Genomic DNA, 20,719 nt, shown 5'->3' with positions numbered 1-20,719 from the left:
GTAAAGAGATTAGGATGTAAAGCCCCTTGAGGCAAAGTTGCTCTTTTGACCTATATAAGAAAATTTGATTTGGATTTGATTCACCCCAACTTGCACTTTCGTAACAAGACGTGACGTTGCCCCACGAGATTCACCAAAGTTCTTCCAAACTCAAACAGTAGTTTTCCCTTTGTTGCATGTCACTGTTGCCTGCACGGGTGACCTGTCTGGTATTTTAGTCAAAGCGTTTCCTAACGTGGTTCTCCGTGAATTTACCATGCAGTACCACGCCGTATATTTGTGAGACCACCAGGTGGCAGCAGAGTCACAGTAAGGCTGTGCTACACCGATCAATCACCTTGACGCCACCTGGTTATAGTTTTTATTTTGAACTAATAAATGCTGATGTATCATTAGGATTTAACCACCTCTTAGCACCTTTGAGCCTTTTATTAATTACTTTTTTTTTTAACCATTATTAACATAATCCGTCTTGTTTAAAATAGATTATTTTCTTAGTTGTGGACTTTTAACTTAGTAAAATGAAGATAATCCGGTCAGTGCTTTTGCTTGAGTACAAGACTTGGTGTACTTCTACCAACTTTGCACACATCATTCAGTTGAATTTCATTATCCTATAAGTGTTGCAAATGTACTGCATATTTGTACATAACTTACTTTATATGACTGTCAGCAGCCACTGTTTTACACTGTCTTTATTTTAATGGCACAGAAACACAGACATGGCAGCTGTACACAAATTCAACACTCAAGTAAAGCAAGTATTTGGCTAAAACCCGTTGTACTGAAAGTACAAGTGACACATTAAAAGTATTCTACTACACCGAGTAGATGATACGTATGAAACACTACTAAATGTAAAGCCGATGACAACATGAAGGTCCAGGTCTAGTTCATGAACCAGGATTCAGCAGGAAATCCAAATGATTCAGGTTTGGTTCCAGCCAGATTCACTTTAGTCAGTAACGTTTTAAAAGGGGAGAAAATATGTTCACTCCTTTCACACTTGTGTTAGCTGCAAACACACTTTTAAAGGTGAAAAATATGGCGAAGAGAAATTTCTAGCTGATGAATGTGGAGGTAATTTTAAGTATTTTATGTACTGACAGCTGGCTAGTCCAAAACAAAACTTCATCATCCAGAGGTTGGTTGGTCCTTTGTAATTATATCTGCATCTGCAAAGTAACTAAAGCTGTTAAAATAAATGTGAAGTACAATATTTCCCTCTGAACTCTAGTGGGGGGAAACCAAAAGTAACTTAAAGTGGAAATACTCGTAAAAAACAAGTAACTCAACGTTGTACTTAGGTACATTACCTGAGTAGGTGTACTTAGTTACTTGCCACCTCACCTGATCACACCTTGTAGAAGTACTAATTCACTACTAGATGCCATTTATATACCTAGACACATTTATTATAGTTTTAAATTGTGTTGAATTACATTTGGATTTTAAATGATATGATGCTGAGAATTTGCTTTAGTATTTTTGTTGAGCACAGTATTTTTGAAATCTTGCTCCATATCCTGCCCTGAAACTGTTTAATGAGAAAAAAAATGTCCAATCATTGAGTTTTGTGGTTGTATTGTGCAATCGCTCAGAAGTTCTTACCAACTGTGCAGCAAGTTGTGTTTACGTGATATGACTTGGTACTTTTTGCTTAAGGTGGATAAAAACAACACAAAGAATACAAAAAGCTACTTAGAACCTGTTCTACATATGCTGTAAATGTATGTCTATAGTCTACATATATACACAAACCTCCAGATTTACACATCCACTGACTTTATCTATATTTCATATACGTAATCAAACCCATTGTACGACAAACAATAAACAAAAATGATCAAAGAAGGAAACTGTTTCCGATGGGTCAAACTGAATTCAATTTCTTTCTTTCCGCAGCCATTTTCCATTAATTAATTTCTGTTTTCCAGTATAAAAGAGGTAGCAGATTTTTTTGTAATGAAGTTTCTCAAACACCAGCGATGAAATAAACAACTCCAAAAATCCTCAATTATTCCTGTAATATTGTATATATTTATTAAATAAGGACAATGCATCTTTGCATTCATAGTCGAATAAATCTCTTTGGAATAGCACACGTTAGCTGTGATGCAGGGGGGAGCGTGACATGTTTCTGCAGAAGTGCCTCAGCAGTTCCAGAGAAGAGCAATGAGGAAATAATGTCACAATGCTGAAAAGCCTGAGCTGAATGTTTGTTGGTTCAGGTGGAGATTTCACTCAGTTCTGATACAGTATCAGCATTAAAGGCTAAAATGTGCTAAATGTGTTTCCCCCAGTGATAATGATTGTTACCCATTTAAGGCAGTTTACAGACAGCACGGTTCTTCTTGCATTTATACAATATGATGATTTTACATGAGCTGTACAGCGTTTAATAGATTTACCTTTGAAAAACAAATGGACTTCACATGTGAGATACTGATACATGGCCTGACTGCAGGTTTTCTTTCGAGCATTTGTAGCGTGATCATAATATTAATACATACATTTTCAAACAAATGCATTACGTTCTTACAGAAATGAATAATTTTATGGACACATTTGAGGCTTCTCATCAAAACCAGCAATTAGCACGTGGAAAAAAAAAACTGTACAAAAATCGAATGTATTTCTAATGAAAAAACAAGCAGCAAATAGAAAGTATCTAAATCAGCCTTTAAAACATGGAAGTGTGAGTTTTTTTTAGATTTCAGTCATTTCACATTGGTCTCATCAGCATGGACAAACTGTGAGAAAAAGGGTCCCTGGGGGCAGGCGGGGCGAAAATATCCCCTCACTTTATTTTGGGCTTGTTTTGAGTCCGTTTGTGAAAGTGTCAGATTTCTTTTGTTGCCGCTGCGGAGTTTTTTTCGTCTGTTTTCGGTCACTTCGGTCTAATTCGGAGATTATGCGTCTGATTTTGAACATTTTGCACCTCTTTAAGTTAAGTTCAGGTTGTTGTTCAACATTTCAGAGGCTCTGGCCCATGCCCACCCTGACCTCTTGGGCCCGTGGGCCTGTGTCCCGTAGCGCTGTGTAGTTGAAGAAAATCTTAAGATAACTTAAACATGTCCATGACAAAAGGGGCAAAGTCCCTCTGCTAAATGGACCTTAGAGTGAGACTGTTGGACGCAAGTTCAAGTTGATTTTGAAACTCAAGTTAAGTTCCATAGTCTCTTCGGGCACAACAAGTAACGTTGAAGAAACAGCAAACTGCAGCGTCGGCTCACGTCGCCTTTGTCTGGTCAAACAAGCGGTACAAGACATCAGGCGACAGAATGTGGCAGTGCACAATCTGCACTTGTAGGAAAGCAAAATACCTGAGACTGCAGACATAAAGACCGTGCATCACGTCCCTTATGTCGCCTCCGGCTCGTTTGCAACATTTTTAATTTAAAGCCCAAATCACACAAAAGCTTACATAAAAATCCAGCACTACACTCTTTGATAGCCACTTTCTGTGATTACTGGAATAGGCTGGTGAGCAGAAGTCAAAGGGACAAGAGGTCTTTGGAGCTGTGAAAGACACTGGCCAACCGGAACATTGTGAAAGAAGCCTGGAATCACTAGAGGGACCTTGCCGACTGAGCCCTCTGGACATTCGTGCAAACATTCCTCTTGTTCAGTATCCTGCTCTGGAAACAAAACGCAAGGTCTCCCCACAAGATTCTGAAAAGCCTGGTAGTCGTCTTCCACTGTAGGATGGCCGTGAGAGACAGCAGGGACGCAGCCATAGCAGGGATTTTCGTCGCATACCATGGCCTCCTCACTTTCCCCCACCTCGTCAGCGGTCTCACAGCCAGCCTCAACTCTGGACACAGGATCAATAGTGTGGCTGCCACTAGAGACGGAGGACAAACTGGAGTCTTCTGCATAGGCAGAGTCGGCTTTGCACTGCTGATAGGACATGTCTGTCGGCAAGACAGACAAAGCCACCAGTGGCAAACTGAAGACGGGACAAGGCGGTACCTGCTGCTCGACACAGATCACAGTGCCGCCCTCGCTAGGATGGTATCCAGTGTCGCACACCATTTTAGCCAATGTCTGAACCTCAGAACTGTCTGTCCCAAACTCCTGGGGGCAGCTGGGAAGCAGTATGGAATAGGTTTTATTGTCAAATCCAGAGGACCCAGAGCTGTCTGCCCCTACGCCACACGAATTAAAGGAAACAGAAAGTGAACTAATGTCTTTGTTTGAATCCAAAAGCAGCCCGGTGTTCCAGGGCAATATCGGGCTGATGTTGGGGAGGACTTTAGACAGGGCGTCCTGAACACCACCCACCACGTCAACTGGTTCGGTGTTAGCGTAGCTGAGGGAAGAGGAGCCAGTGCTGATTCCACTGCTGTGCTGAGGGCTCTCGCTGCCAGTGTCGATCTGGATCACCGTCGAACTGGTTACAGAGGAACAAGTTACACATGCGCACACACACACACACACACACACACAAAGCACTAGTGCAGCCATACTAACCAGGACTTGGTTTCATCTGGGGTACGGGGCTTAACAAAGACGGAGGACATGATTGGTGTGTCGGGCTTACAGAACTGAAACAAAAAGGATGAAAAGGATTAACACTACTGAAACTTTTCATTTAAAAAAAGGGCAAATGTTTTGCCGACACCGCTGTTTCATTCAGGTCCATCGGTTTAGAGACTTGCACCGTTTTGGGAGGTCTGCAGTCTGTTTAACCTGAGCCTGCTGCAGTGGTTTAACTGCATATGTTTTGGTTGAAAAGTCCATTTAAAATCAAATTTGATAAAGATTCACAAAGCTCCTGGAGGCAGATCTGGTTCTGGCTGACGTTAAACAAAAACAATTCTGGTCTTTTGGGCCTTTTTATGCTAGTGATCTGTGCATGAGGTCAGGTCCATCTGAGCAGAGTGGACCTGTTTTGTTTAAGCACATCTTGATTGTTTCCATTGTGGTGGAACACACAGCCAAACTGTCACATATCACAGTCACAGGGCTCGACGTGAACCTAAAGAGCAGCTCCTTTATCTTTTTACTGTGCATCTAGAGAAACTGTGGTCACGATCATTTAAACGACTAATGCAACTGTGATCTAATATTGTGCTGCACATGCACAACGAGCTTTCCCAGTATAATCTGTGTGAGGCTACAATAAATGACTTGTTGCATTGTTTGCTGTGCCTCATACGTAAAGGCAATTGATCTGTTGCTGGAAAAAGGCGATGAGTCAGTGACGGTAAAGAGAAAATTGTTAGGACCAATTTAAAGTGCAATTAGGTAACAGACATAATAATATTAATGCAAGACAAGCTTTCGATCACTGGGTGTCTCACCTCGTGTTGAGTTGGATATATATAAAGATTCGGAGTCAAGACTGCGTCCCACCACTTTGTCTTATACCTAAAGTTAAATGCACAAAAACATCAATTATAAATGGTGCCGCAAAACATGAACACAACACATGGGAGTTACAGTGGGCATGGAAAAGAATCCCCCCCCCCCCTTAGAAGCTTTCACCTTCAACATTGTGGAAGTTGTGGAAACAGGCCTCTATAGGCTAATCCAGAATAAACAGAAATGTTTCCACTAAGTAAAGTTTTGAGAAACAAAACAAAATTGGTACAAAGATTAAAGGTGAGGACTTTGAAGAGGGGGGGGGGTCCTAACATGTAAATGACCATCTTTTATCTACATGACTTACTTTACATAACAGCCATACATGGCCCCGGTGATGACGACAGAAAGGATACTGAGGCTGATGATGATGACCAAAAGCACGGCTTGATAGGAGGCAGCTATAAAGTAACATGTATGAAGTCAATTTCAAAGTTACTCAACATCACTCAACAGAAAAAGTACAGGCAAAACTTTAATTCTTGCATTAGAACGACAGCTTGTGTTACTGGTCAACACTGGTCAAGACTTTTTGGCATTTTCTCTACTCTAAAGAGCCACGTGGTTTTCTATTTATTTGGATCTGAGTTGGCAGAAATGTACCAACGCACCTGCGCCGTCTACACCTCCGAGTTTAAAGACAAATCACATGTTTATACAGCGCAGGCCTCTACAACCACAAATATGGTAATGAGATGCTTTCACTTTACAAATTGAGTTGAGAGTGAGTTGTAAAATAAAAGGCAAACCAAGAGAAAGTAATGTTTGATGGCTGGTAGACCTATGACGATACGATGAGAGTTGTTGTTGTGTTGCATGTAGCTGGGTTACAGAGAAATCCTAAAGAATTTAGATACTCATCCGTCCACGGTTGGACATATTGTCTATAAACTCAGATGATCTGCTCTCCACAGAAGTGAACGCCAGCCAAGATCATTCCAAAGGCACAACTTAGAATGCTAAGTGAGGTGCTTGAGGATTCACTGGAGCTGGTTAACAACTCCATAGCCATACACAAAACATCAAACAGGCAACGCTGCAGCACACTTAAAGTCCACCTCCCCACTCTACAACACGGAGAAAATGTCTTGTGGACAAACCAAATGAACGTAGAATTGTTTGGGGGGGAACACAGCACTACGTATGGTGTAACAGAGAGCAGTGTACCATGATGAAAACATCATCCTAATAATGAAATACGGTGGAGGGAGCGTCATGATTCGTGGCTGCTTTGCCGCCTCTGGACCTAATTCCCGAGTTTACCAAGGATACAGGACAATGTCAGGGGGGCTGTCAGAGTTGCTGTAGAATGACCTCAAGAGAACCGTTCCCACCAGACTCCCTAAGAATATGTCTGATCTGAATCAGTTCTGTACAGAAGAATGCTCCAAAATTCCGGCGGAACATGGTGCAGGTCTAATCCACAGCTACAGGAAGTGTTTGCCTCAAGTTATTGCTGCATAAGGTGGTTCAACCAGTTATTAACTGCCAATACACGGCTGCCAATACATTTTCCACCATTACTGTGTTTTTAATGGGTGTGTTCATCAAAGACATCAAAGATCATAACTGTGAAATATATATTTGAAGTGGCAGAAATGAAGTTTTTTTAAGAGATTTAAGTGCATAGGAAGATGCGGAAGAGTTCTGTTTTTAGCAGTTTTTTTTAATATTGGGAGAGAGTGTATATATTATATGTATATATTTGTATTGTGTGTGTGTGTGTGTGAGAGAGAGAGTTTGGTGAAGATCAGATCACATTGCACTTACATTAACAGGTTTGGGATCAAGAGAACCGATGAGAAAAATGAAGACAAATCCTCTAAAGCTGCCACTTACCGGTCGTGAATTCCTCCTCTGTGCTGCTGTCACTGAACCTGCCGCTCCACGTCGTGTAGCTTCTCACGCTGACCACGTAGGTTGTACTTGGCTCCAAGTGTCGACCAAGTATTTCATAGAAGTTCAATCCATTCAATCCATCAACGGTAGCCTGTTCGACATACGTAGACACCTGTTGATGGACCACACAGCGAGGATGGTTTAACTTAAAGGTTTGGGACAAACAAAAGTCCATGTCTGCGTCTACGTGTCCGTGAGCTCAGTGTTACCTTTTGTGTGTCTCCTTTCTTATAGTACGTCACATTGGCAGCCAAGCTACTAGCGATGGCGCCGATGTGATTCGTCTTCCACCTCACTTTAAAGTTGCCGTTGGATTCTATCACCGAGACGATTGTTGGGGTTTTAGGTTTTACTGCAGAGGAACAGTTATTACAAAGTGAGCTCCGTGCACCCATCAACACCCATTCACCGCCCGTCTGGATCGGGAAGTCAACTTACTGCTGGAAGTGATGTCAACGGTTTGGGACTCGATCACTCGGTCCCCTTTCCAAACTGTGGCGTTATGAGTCTCCCCAGTAACAAGCATCATTGACACAGAGCAACAACAGCCAGCGTCACACTCGTGGAACGTGCAGCGCTTTTCCCTGTGGGAAACGTGCACAACATGATTTGCATGTTATCTGCTTCCAAAACCCAAACGTACAAAACTAAAGGAAAACCGAACTCACCCATATCCGTTGTTGCTCACGAGAGTTAAGTTGTATTCAGAGCAGTTTTGTGCGTCAAATTGGCAACACATGACTTTTTCATAGTCATTGGTACATTCAAGATCTGAGCTTGTTCTCATATTAACTCCTTCATGAAATAGATATTATAAAAAACAGATCAGTTATTAAAAGAGATAAAAACAGGACTATTAAACGGTCTACGTGTACATGTACACACACACATACCAGTTAGAGCCAATACAGTGGCAGCGTTTCCTAAAATCAGCAGGATAAAAGACACCGCGCCACCAATTCGTCTGAAAATTAAACATAAAAGTTATTTTTTTTCTCTGTAGTTCGACAACTTTGATGATACAAAGGACAAAAACGTTGCCCAAGAATCCAGATTACCTGTTAAAGTCCATCCCGAGGTGATTTATTCCGCTGTTTTCCTTCGAAAGCTACAGTACAGCTCAGTTCCTGCCCCTTTCCCCGGGAGCGCCACAGCTCTTCAGTGCGCACAGTACAATGCAGCGGTCTTCCTGCTTTGGAGCAGCTACGTTACTGGAAAACGTTGCGCCACCAATTCAGGGGAAATGCGTCCCACTCCCATTTCCTCACAGAGCCGAGGGATCAAGAGCCGACAAGCAGCGTAAATCTGTTACTGTCTAGACGGACGCAAATAAGAGAAGTGACGGAACGAGCCAAGTGCAAACGCGTCTGAGTGGAGAGCGGCTGTTTTCTGGCGCTGCCCACTTGTTCTTCTGCCTGTTTTCCCAGGCGGTTTGTGCCTCGTTCAGGTCATATTTCATGGCAAATTTGTTCGGGAGGCCTGACGCACGCACGGCCCCTCATTAGCTTTAGTTTTGCGTTGGTGCAAGTTGCTGAGAGCAGTTTACAGAAGCTTTTATCAGCAGCGCCACATACATTTATTTTGAAAGTCCTTGACCGGACGTAGCAGATAATATCTACCTATAGAAATTCGAAAATGTTACAGCGATAAATACATATACATATGTATATACATACATATACATATGTATATGTATGTATATATATATAGGTGTATGTATATATACATACACATATACGCACATGTGTATGTATGTGTATATATATATATATATATATGTGTGTGTGTGTGTGTGTCTGTGTCTGTGTCTGTGTATATGTATATGTATATGTGTATATATAGGTATAAAGGAACCAAAAAGAAAACAGGAAAAAATGCACGAGTTTTCATTAGAGGCGACACATGTTTGTAAAGACATGAACATTCACAGTGATATTTGACACAGCAGTGGCGCCATGTTTAATTAATAGCATTTGTAGAACTGTGTGTATGTTGTTTGTTAGTGTGTTACCAGAAACACTTTGTCAGACCCAGAAAGGCCCATTTCACAAAAACATTGCCACATTGCTCTTTACCGCAAATGTGATGTAAGTTCCAAAGCTTGGTTTTCTCACATTAGTCAACCCTGCACTAAAATGCAGTGTAATTTCACCGTGAGACGATTTCTATACTGTGTTTAAACATTTTATTCATATGGGAAGGTGGGAAGTAACTGAGTGCATTTACTCAATTTTTGTACCTGAATACAGTTGTAAAGTACTTTAATGGAGTATTTGCATATGAATTGTAGTTCTCTACTACAACACTGAGGGAAATTAACCTCAATTAGTTAGGATTACTTATTGTGTATATACAAAGTGATTAGAGTATGCTCCACTTTTACTAGCTGCTGGTTTCAATCCACATCAAGTCCAACAGGTCTTTGGCACCTATCTTTACCAGGTGTGACACAAAATACAACTTCTGTGCAAACTAAGCATCAGTTTCAGAGGAGACACCAATGATTGCAAAGTCTACTCATTTTTATGTCCATTTCCTGTAAATTGTTATGATTTTCTCCCACAAATTTGAAGTAGCCATCTTGTCGTCACATGCGCTGACGTCCTGCAGGGAACAACATTTGTTGGTGGCAGCTGAGATGGAGGACAAAGTGCAGTGTCTAAACAATTAACCGCACTGTTGATATGACATGTTTGTTGGCATATGAAGAACTGGTTGGTCCAGACAGGTAACACTATCACTCTCACTATGATGGTATGCAGACTCACAAAGCATTTCCGCCTGTGTCTGGGCCTCAGGGACGTCTGACATATGGTGTTGGAATACACCAAAACAGCTCGAATACGTCTTGTTGTCAAAATCAGTGGATCCAGGACGAGCAGAGAATAAACCACAATCTTGGTTTGATTCTGTAGGCAGACTAGTGGCCATTGGGGTTGATGACAGGATGTTGGTGAAGACTTTACTGAGGGCGTCCTGAACCCCGGCCTTGATGTCAGCAGGTTTACCGCCAGCACACGCAAGAGGAGAAGATCCTGCACCGAATCCACTGCGCTGCTGAGGACTCCCACTGTCGGACCTAAGTAGACAAATACAAAGAGGTTTTTAACAATGATGAGTTAGATAACGAAGCGTCATGCTCAACCCCACCACGGGTGTTCAAATGCTGCATCAGTCCAGTTATACTGACCGCAGCTGGTTGTTATATGGAGCAGCAGGATCAATGCAGACAGAGGAGAAGCTGGTTTGTAACAGCTGTAAGATCTGAAACAAGAAGGGCTCAGCTCTGAAACATTTCTTTATTGGATTAAACATAATGCTCGAGCATTTGTGCCATTATTGGATAATCTTAAATTAAGGCACAGACAGGAAACACAGGAGGAGAGAGGCCACAAAGGCCGGAAACACTTTCAGTTAGTAAATGGGCAGATCTGAAAAAATACAATAATAAAGTTTGAGTAAAACCTTTGTAACCAAGAAAACATGATTTTGGCAAATGGCATCTACATGTTTTCTAAAGTTCCTGCAGAGATTAAATGTCAATGTTAAAAGACCAAAAAGACCGTAAAAGTATGTTTCGTAAGCTGCATTCATAATTTCAGCTTTATATTTTTATTCTAGGGCTCTCATATTGAAATAGTGTTGGATCATATAAACCTCTTAAAAAATGCCTATTTTTTTCTGTATAATTGGTCTTTTTGCTGTACTTTCACATCAGTTCTGTGTGAAACAGTCAACTCATGTCTCTTTAAGGCCCAAATCCACTCTGTGCTGGTTGGTGATTGGATGCCGTAAAGCTGTGAGCAGTTGGGTACAAAGTGTGTGCCTCCTTATTTTGAAATGCCAAATAGAATAAAACCAATATTTTGTTTTCATCAGCATAATATTTATTAGTTGCAAATTGTACTGGTACAAAGCTCCTTAATCTTCACAAGTAACAAAATTGGTCGAGCGTACGCAAAATATATAGTACAAAACTGCAAAGAATATTGTTGCAAAAAGAATTTGTACTAGCGTGAACGTGCATTAAATATTAGTCTTTTAGTCTTTGTGACACTTCCATAAATGGACTCCTATTATATGATGATAAGACTGTCTGGAATGTTTGGGAGGGTCCAGAGAAAGTTTCCCAACCACAGCACGGACAAGATACTTCTAAATATGTTCAGCTCGTGCTGATGCTCTTTAACATGGACGCACATCATCACAAGAGTTAAAAAAAATAACAACACAAAAAAAGCGTAATATGGCCTCTTTCATCAAACGCTGTTTTTGTCCAGCAATACATTTACATAGGTGTCTTACTTTTTATGTGCCTGCATGCACATCGAAAATCTTCGGCTTCGGACACTTGGCAAATGTATCCAACCATTTGGTTTTGACCCTAAAAGGCGGAGAAATGAAAAACACAGGTAGGACACAAATTACAATACGGAGCTATGTACGACAGAAACCGCATCACAGGAAACAATGATTTGTACATCATTACTTATGTGATGATGATTGCAGCAACACTGAGGCTGACAATGATGCCCCAGGTCAGCGTGTGAGGGGAAGCAGCTGCAAAGTAGATTTTGGTCGTTTCGTACTTTTTAACAGATCATGTAAAGAGGATGTGAAGGACAACAGGTGCCACATTTGTGACACACTGTACAGGATTTCCGCCACTTTTTAAAAGATGTGAACATTCTGCATATTCTACATTATTTCCAAAATGTTCACGGACAAAGGCTGAAGGACTGTGCAGTGTACACTGCTTGAAATGTGACCGAAAGACTGTAAAGTTGACATTCACCAGTTATAAATTCCCGCTCTTCACTGCTGTCACTGAACTTTCCGCTCCAGTCTAAGTAGCTTTTCACACTGACCACATACGTTGTGCTTGGCTTCAGTTTTTTAACCAGGTATTTCATAGGAGCATTTTTCTTCATGAAAATCTACTTCATCGTGATTAAACACCTGTGAAGAAAAAAAAGACAGTTCTGCAGAAACACTTTGCATAAACACTAATAGGCCTCTGCAAGCCTGTGCTCACGCTAGTGAAAGAAGTGACTACTTGTTACAACTTGATAGGAAACTGTTGAAGTCTCAACACTGTCTCAACACTTTTTTTTTTTTAGGAGCAGCAGCCAGAATCCAATATGCATTGTGCGTTAGAGTGTGTCAGAGTAGGAGCTCATGAATAATGCAAATGGTAATTTTAGTAGCTTGTGAACAAGCCTCCCTTGGAAGAGAGGGTCTGTTTGTAAAGTTTGTTAAGGGCGATTTAGAGAAATCTGAACAACTTCATGTGAATACAATGTCACCAATAATGTTTAAAATGAACTTGACAATGACTTGAAAAAGTCCATATTACCAGCTCTTTTACTTGACAACCTGACACAGTCAAATGTCCACAGTATCTCTACATTTAAGCAATGAATCAACTTCTTGTTACCTTCCTTGTGTCCCCTTTTTTATAGTACGTCACATTGGAGGTCAATGTTTTCAAAAAGCGGTTCGTGTTTGTGTTCCACTTGACTCGATAATTCCCGCTAGTCTCCTCCACTGAGATGTTCGTTGGGGTTTTAGGCTTTGCTGCAGACGAACAGAGATAAGATAAGAAAGGTTTCTGTGTGGTGTGGAAAGTAGTGGAAAGTTCTTTAGCTTGCTCAGTGATAAACTGAAATAGATCCTCATTCCCACTGGATTCCTGCCTTTAAATGACCTGAGTGATCCTCGTCCTTCCACAGCACAAGTGCACTGTCCACTGCACACATGAATGTGGTTAAAACCACATCATCTACAGCCCTTCTAGACGTCCCAAATGACGCCGACAATGTATTCACTCATTTAAACCGCGATTAATGTGCTTCGGCCCAGTGGGCATCACATGAGCCTAAATTTCCCCACTGCCCAGTGCTGATCCTGGGGACGGGGCTGTGTACTCAGCCTGCAGTGGTGTTTACAGTACTGCATTGCTTCTCATGTTTATTAGGCCAAACAGTTAAATCATTCCATCTGTCCAGTGTTTATCAGAGATCCCTGTAAACACTGGAGTCCACCAAGAGCTCCGGTTGAGCCAAGCTCCTCCCTGGTAGTTTGGACTTTGTTCACATTCCAGTGACTAGTTCGTTTATTTACGATCAGACTTGCTTCTTGCTTCCTCATGCGCAGATTTATCTAATGCGTCTTGTCGACATCTTAGACATGTCTGTCCTTGTTAGTTTCACTTTGGTTTTTCATGCCCCGGTCTTTCTAGTTGCCACGGACGTGCTCATGTAGAGTGTTCTAGTTCCCTCAGTACAGTCTTTGTCGATGAGTCTTCTTTCTGTTCACCCTTGTGTTGCCCATGTTTGGTCTCTTTAAGTCATTCAGCCATGGGTTTTGCTGGTGTGGAGTTTTATTTCGCCTCCATTCTGAAGTGATTTTTAGTTTATGTGCACTGTTTTCGCCTGCATCCACCCTTTATGCCAAAGGTGACAACTCCACCTAAACAGTCACTCACGGAAGTGAAGAGACTAAACTCAGACTCCATAAAGAAAAATACTATACACAACACCACCTTTGTGTACTACCTGTGAACGCCGTCCACAAATGGTGACGTTCGAATGCTGCTGGACTTGGAGTTGGAAGAAATAAACTTACTGCTGGCGGTGATGTCGATGAGCTTGGACTCTGTGAGTTCCCCACCTTTCCAAACTGTTGCTGTATAAGTTACCCCAGTAACGAGAGAGAATGGGAGAGAAACAAAACAAAAGGCTCTGAATCTGCATTTGAATATTTATTTGTGGCTTCTCAGACTGATTCTGTTTTGAAAAACAATAGAAAATAAACTAAAACAGTCGTAATTTTTTTGGTTTGCTTTCATACACATATGTGAAGCACATAAGAATAGTAACTCAGTCATTTTCCAGCAGAGTCAAGTTGTATTGGGAGCAGTTTTGTGCTTCAAATTGACAAAGCATCTGGTCCTCATAGCATTTTGAAACTGACATTAATACAAAACTGTAGTTAATACGCCAATTATTTTATAGCTGTGCCCAAGACCCCCTACCTGAGAAAACAGCTTATATGGTTCGCAAAATAAAAATCAGGATCAAACACATCCTGTGGCAGAGTTGCCTGATGCCAAACACTTTTGTCTTGATCTTCAGTTTTATTGCTAGAGTCTGGCCCACAAATGGGGAATTTGAAAAACTATCCTTTTAAATCCATCTCCTTCCCAAATGAATAATAAAAAAAACAAATGTCAATACTGCTAATGGGAACAAGAATTCTGAAGAAGTTTCCTGCCACAGCCCCACAGTGTGTGTGTTTGTGGTTTGTGTGTGTGTGTGTGTGTGTGTGTGTGTGAGTGTGTGGCGTCACATTACAGGGGAAGCCCAGCTGTAGTAAGAAACAGAAATGTTTCATGTACGGATTCATGGAGAGAAGTTCTTTAAAACCTGATTACAAAACCTGATACGTATTTACTCTGAAAAACCATCAACATCCATTTAATTTCTTGAATCTAACCCTTTGTAATGAGTGATGTACTTCAGCTTCAGGTTTCCAGAAGTCCTAGGGCGGGTATCTACCACTTGCCTGTGTTGGCTAGTCAGATTTTAGGGGTGGCCACCAATTTGACTCTACCAGTGAAGATAAACTTTTTAAAATGAGAAAACTGAACAAATTTTTGTGTTTGTGCTGTAAACTGCCAACAAACGTTCGAATCATTAATGTACTGCCATGAGAGCACATGGTTCTTTGTTAGTAAGATTACAATATATGTTAAAGATCTACACCTGCAAAGTATCTAAGATGTACATAAATTTTGCCTGGTTGATTAAGAGTAAGGTAAAATGGCAAGCTATTGAAATGGACTGAAAGGCTGACGTCTCTGAATAATTCCCCTGCTTAAAGCTTAAGTATTTAGCTGGACATATGGACAACGGAAAAAGCCTTCTGGAGGGAAGTATGTTTGAGGTGAGACATCCAGACATCAGACATACAAGAACTACGCTTAAAAGTATCCAGAGGTTCTGCCAGAAGCCTGATGATGGCCACAAAAGGCAAAAAGTGACTAAAGGAGGTTTGAACAAATGTTAGGTACGGTGTAGATTTGACCCCGAATGGATAATTGTGATCCTGTGATGTCAGAAAACTAGAAATTAATTAAACCCATTGCAATAAATTCTCATAGTTTTTTTTTTATTAAATATGTACATCACTCTGCTTCAAAAAAAAAAAAAAAACAAATAAATAATTTAAAGCCTAAACCTCCACTATCAACTGTAGATTATGACTGTAATGACAAAAACTGTAGAAAGACATCAAACAAAAGGAGCTCAGTATTAGTAGTAGTGCAAAGTTAGTATTGTTAGTAGTAGTATACAGTATTCACTATTTACTTGGGTAAAAAAAACCCGGACATTTCCATGGAAGGATGGAAGGTCAGTACACGTCACAGCTTGTGAGAACCAACTCCTTTTACATCTAAATTCTTCCGATTGTTCGATCTCTTTTAATAACTGTTCCTCAACATTTAGCCTATAATGAATTATTAATCTGTAAGTTAAAGTGTGTTTTTTCAACTCATTATTCGTTTCCTTAACGGTGTGGGAATAGCTACAACGCCTTAATGTGAAAGTCCCTGGCCGGAAGCAGCAGGTACTCCGGTGTCGACCTGCTGCGGCCGTTGTGCGGAGATTAAAATGTCTAACGTCGGTTTTGATAAAGCACCGCGTGAATCAAAGACCTGGATCGCTCTGAGGAGGCTTGACAAAAACGGTTCGTAGTTTTTCTGTCAGCTCTCGGACTTTCTTTTTTTTTGGCCAGCGGTTGATGATTTGTCGGTTTGTGCGTCTGTATCCATGGTAACAAGCTTCTTTAAATTGAAGACTAAAGACTAAAATGAACGCTATTGCGTTTTCTCTGATGGTCACGTGATTCAATCCACCAAAGGTAACAGAGGAAATGGCGACTTGTTGGTCTGTATCCTGTTAGCGGATCCCTGAATAACGAACATTTTCAGATGCCGAAAATTGATTAAAAGAGAAAATAATAGCCCGTTTAATGGGAATATGGAATTTCTGTGAGGTCTGAGTCATTTCTCGGGCTCATGTGTTTGTAACATAGTGAACAAACCCTGACTTGAGTTTTATTAATAATCAAGTCCTAATCAAGTCTTTAATGAAGGATTTAGACAGATTTTAATGTTAAAATGAAATCACTTGTCATTAATAAAGGGGCAAGAGTTTGTTGTTTTCTTGTAATAGTTCATAAATAAGTAAAAGTTTAAAAAACATTTAACTGTTAAAAATTCCCTCCAGACACGTTTTCTATACAAACTTTACATCTACTTCTTGTCTCTCACTGACAGCCAGTAGATGATGGTTCTAAAATGTCTCTCACCTCACTCAGGTTTAAATTGACAGTGGGCCTGTCATACATGTACGTTTGGGCCTTTGTGTTGTCGACTGGTTTTTGACCGAGATTTCAGCTGAGCCTTTGTTAGCAGATCCAGCTAAAAGCTGGTATAAATTTCCGGTGTCTTTCTGCGAACTGAAACTTTCTGAAACGTTTCGAGTTAAGTCGTAAGAAGTCAATCGTTTCGTAGTGAAGATGCAGCACTTGTTCTAAAAATGGCTTTCAAATGACCTCATAGAATTAGAAAATGTATTATAGATGAATTACGCTAAAAGTTGCAATTGATAAGGTTCCCTTTTTAAAAAATACAAATTGCTTCGCTTTGACACAGGATTTTTGAAAAGGTAAATATCATTTTATAATGTAGCTGCTTGAAACAAGATGTGTCCCTATTTTAACATTGTTTACCATTGTTTTTGCTGCTGGAAGCTCCGATCTGTCAGCTGATTAGGTTGTGATTAGCCTATATTATACATTTGAGAGTCGTACTTCGTGTTTTTCTTTCACATATTTCCGACAGAAAGCGGGGGACATCAGAGTGAAATAAAATATCAATAAACACCTCATTATTAAAAAGGTGCACACTCTGATGGTGTGCAGTATCTGTTGCAGACGACAGAGTGGTGGCTCTGCGAGAAGTGTCCATTCCTCCAGCAGCTGAGGTTCCCGTGATCAGACAGGTTGGCAAACTGTTGCTTTTATTACTGTAACTGCACAGTAGGAGCAACATTGTCGGTTCACACTGTTGATTTTGATATTTTGTACTTTACATTGTTCCTCTCTTCAGATCATCACCTCTACCTTCGGGATTAATTCTTCTGGTGTCATATTCAAGGTACAAAGAGTCGAGATTCGGGCCGGTCTCTGAATATTTGAAGCGCATTTGTCCGAAAAATGTTGATTAAAAAGAAAGAAGTTGCTGTTTTATTGTTTTTATGCGGCTGAGTTCCACTGCCAGCTGTGTCACTTCTGCTTTTTTCCCTGTGTGCAGATGAGGGACCAACGTGGGCGTATGATTCCTCTGAACAGCTCAATCCCTGCTAACAGCAAGCACGTGTGAGGAGCCTTGACCGCACACATCTGTTCAGTCTGTCATTATTTATTTATTATTAGTACTTTATGAACACGTTATTAAGGTGAACTGATGATACGTGTTTTGCACCACAGGCCTTACGTGCTTGAAGTAGTCAGGATCTTTCAGCATGGTAAGAGCAGGTTCAATTTCTGACCTCTCTGACATTGTTTTCATAAACTGTGGTATCAAGATGGGCTCAGTCGAGGGGCCGCTACATTTCACAACTCTCATAACGGAGAATCAGGCAGCACGGTGGTTGAGAGGAAGAAGTCCCACTCCTGTTCAATCCACTAATGGGTTTTACATGTTGGTTTTTCCAACCGGGACAAGCAAGATATAAAATGGTAGTTTATTGTTGATACTTCTATACTGTCATATTCTGGGTATTATTAAAACTGTTTACTGGAGAAAGACGAATAATTACAGTACTTTTTACAGTACATTTTGTACACACTGAGTGAGACAGAGAATGAACCCGAAAGACAAGGCAAGTTAATAGTGTCTGTGATGTTATTTCTTCTGGTCCCAGTGCGTCCCAAGCCCAGGACCATTCCTATGACTGTGATCAACAAGATCATGAATACCAGACTACAGACCATTGACAGACAGGTAAGACACCGTAACCAGGCAGCAGTAATACAATAACTAGTACAGTTCGAACGCAGTGATGCATCACTGAACAGTTGTAGTCCACGATGAGAGAATGTTTAACTTTAATTCTACTACAAAAATGTCAATTTAGTACAATTTTCAGATCATCAAAGCTGAGAATAATGCAAAAACCATATTTACTTCTTTAGGACAATTCCAGTAAATGTGAAAAGTAGTTTTGGAGTAAAAACAATACAAACAAACGAACAAAAAAACAAGAATAAAATCCTCCCAGTGCATGCAGACATTTTCATGTTAGAGCTTCAGACTCTCACCCATTGACAGCTGGAATCAGCTCCATGATTCTTGACTGAAAAATGATCAAGACAATCGATGGTTTACACTGGATTAATACAATACTCTTTTTTTTTTATCACCTGCCAGATTTTAGATTCCTTTTTTGTCATTATTGTTATTACAGATTCAGAGACTGGAGGACCTTCTACCTCAGATTAAACTCCGGCACAATGAAAAACTAAACCAGGTATTACAACAGTGAACAAAATACTAAAAGTCATCTTTAAAAATGTAACCTTGGCTAATCAACTGTTACTCAGACCTTGTTTACATCTTTTTGATTATGTGTGTCTTGCTGTGTGTGGCTTTGTGACAGTCCGACTGTTGACTCCCTATTCTGTGACAGGAGATTGAGTGTCTCAACCAGAAGTTGAGGTTTCTTCAGAAGAGAATGCAGGCCAGTCACCGTGATCAAACATAATATGGAACCAACTTCTCAGCTCAGTACTTCCTGCCATTGTAATATGCCATGTTGATTTGTTTACTCACACAGTGCTGCTCTGTTACAGGAGGCTGATTCTCACGCCTGGAAGGGGTCGCTGCGCAGAGCCCCTCTGTGGTGAACAGCCACATTTCCAGACACGGATCATCGGACTATGCCAGCGTAGATTATGGGTGTAGGTGCCTCTAGGCCAAAAACTTGCTTACATTGTAATAAAGTGTGTCCAACGACATTGTGTTGCGGCCTGAAGAGGATCAAGGGCCACATTCATCAAATGTATAAGAGTTACACTACAAAAGTGCCGATTGCCTTAAAAAAAAAAACACACTGGAATAGGACAATTTTATTTCTACCTACAAATGCTTATTTCGTTTGGTGCACTTGCAATTTAGTTTACACAACTAAAAGAACAGTGTACAGGACTTAACAATGTACTTATATTGTACTCATAACTCAGTATGGAGTACTCGGAATTATTATTTCAAACAAAGTCACTTCAAGTTAAGTGCACTGTGTGCGGTCTTTTGAACGACGCACTTATTTAAGTTGGGCCGACTAACGTGACATTTCCTTCAACTTTGAACGTCTGAGGTGCAGCCACTTTTACAGCAGTCTCATTTACTTGCTATAGCCATGCAAGATCAAGTAATTGTTACTTGTGTAATGTTAGTGCTCCACATAACAGTACCACACTTTACCATAATCTGATGCTATTACATACTACACTATAGAACCCCACCCTCTCAGCTGTTCCATCTAAGAATGCTTCTTTTGTGAATTTGCTGTAATTATCTAGTGCTCACATCGGTCCCACCATATTGGAAAATGTTCTTCACACTGTACTACATAAACAGGAAATATATTTTACTTGGAGCGATGCACTTTCGAGAACGCTAATCCTCCCTCCATCCTTAGCAAATGTCAGCAAAGTGCATAAAAGGATCAATGAACTGGGCTTATGAATTGCACCAGGATGCTTCAACTCCATTAATTCTTACCTTCATGAAACTGTTAATAGCTGCCGAAACGTTTTCCCAGCAGACTAAGCCGGCTAAGTAGTGTCATCGCCTCATTTGTTGCTTCTGTACTTCATTGTTTTAAGTTAGCCTCCCTCACAAAACAACGAGTAAAGGGGTTTTTCAACCTGCAATTACCTCTAATTTGATGAAAATGAGTAAGAAGTGCATATATTTGATACGTGAGTAAGGTTTAAATAGGTTAGTAAGAATCTTAAGCAACTTTATATATTATTTTCATTCACAACCAGTCACAACTTGTGAAATGAAATGACGACAACAATCAGACAAATGACCAGACTTAACCATATAATGTTTGTGGCAAAACATATTTTAAATACAAAAGAAAGAAGCTGACTGTTCATTTTATTAACAGGCCACACAACTATCAGTATTGTATTGTCCATACTTCTTCAATGTTGGCTTAATCACTTGAGGACTGTGAGGAATGCTGGACAATTTCCTGTCTAATACTACACTGATTTATGAGGACGTTGTCAAATCCACCCATAAAATCAGCACCAACGTTGTTTTGCATTAAAAAGTTTTATGTTAAACATTTGTCTAATTATAATGTTT

The 20,719-nt window shown here is 40.4% G+C and overlaps 2 protein-coding genes and 1 long non-coding RNA gene across 6 annotated transcripts; 1 reads left to right on the top strand and 2 right to left on the bottom strand.

Moving 5' to 3' along the window:
• Positions 1 to 2,017: 2,017 nt before the first annotated feature.
• LOC137106204 (uncharacterized) lies at positions 2,018 to 8,682 on the bottom strand. The gene is made up of 10 exons (XM_067489324.1): positions 8,328 to 8,682; positions 8,163 to 8,233; positions 7,938 to 8,064; positions 7,708 to 7,853; positions 7,479 to 7,621; positions 7,210 to 7,381; positions 5,678 to 5,771; positions 5,310 to 5,376; positions 4,477 to 4,550; positions 2,018 to 4,396 (listed from the first exon to the last, which is right to left on the bottom strand). Exons 1-10 carry the CDS (start codon positions 8,339 to 8,341, stop codon positions 3,442 to 3,444), a joined length of 1,863 nt encoding a protein of 620 aa, XP_067345425.1. The 5' UTR covers positions 8,342 to 8,682; the 3' UTR covers positions 2,018 to 3,441.
• A 468-nt stretch (positions 8,683 to 9,150) lies between these two features.
• LOC137106191 (uncharacterized) lies at positions 9,151 to 13,926 on the bottom strand. Of its 3 annotated transcripts, XR_010911901.1 has the most exons (6): positions 13,827 to 13,926; positions 12,707 to 12,846; positions 12,065 to 12,228; positions 11,575 to 11,653; positions 10,460 to 10,533; positions 9,151 to 10,348 (listed from the first exon to the last, which is right to left on the bottom strand). It is a non-coding gene; the product is annotated as an uncharacterized lncRNA (long non-coding RNA). The 3 variants fall into 3 exon arrangements; XR_010911900.1 differs by lacking the exon at positions 13,827 to 13,926 and having other exon boundaries at positions 12,707 to 13,814; XR_010911902.1 differs by lacking the exons at positions 12,065 to 12,228; positions 13,827 to 13,926 and having other exon boundaries at positions 12,707 to 13,814.
• A 1,611-nt stretch (positions 13,927 to 15,537) lies between these two features.
• si:zfos-1056e6.1 (uncharacterized protein LOC107988029 homolog) lies at positions 15,538 to 20,697 on the top strand. Of its 2 annotated transcripts, XM_067489276.1 has the most exons (9): positions 15,551 to 16,020; positions 17,272 to 17,339; positions 17,447 to 17,494; positions 17,651 to 17,715; positions 17,827 to 17,864; positions 18,264 to 18,343; positions 18,807 to 18,869; positions 19,029 to 19,079; positions 19,192 to 20,697. In XM_067489276.1, exons 1-9 carry the CDS (start codon positions 15,945 to 15,947, stop codon positions 19,243 to 19,245), a joined length of 543 nt encoding a protein of 180 aa, XP_067345377.1. In that variant the 5' UTR covers positions 15,551 to 15,944; the 3' UTR covers positions 19,246 to 20,697. The 2 variants fall into 2 exon arrangements, with proteins under 2 accessions (XP_067345387.1, XP_067345377.1); XM_067489286.1 differs by lacking the exon at positions 19,192 to 20,697 and having other exon boundaries at positions 15,538 to 16,020; positions 18,999 to 19,079.
• The last annotated feature ends 22 nt before the right edge of the window (positions 20,698 to 20,719 follow it).

This window comes from Channa argus, chromosome 2 (assembly GCF_033026475.1).
Source record: "Channa argus isolate prfri chromosome 2, Channa argus male v1.0, whole genome shotgun sequence".
Classification (NCBI taxonomy): Eukaryota; Metazoa; Chordata; class Actinopteri; order Anabantiformes; family Channidae; genus Channa; species Channa argus.
This window is presented reverse-complemented; position numbering and strand designations above follow the sequence as displayed.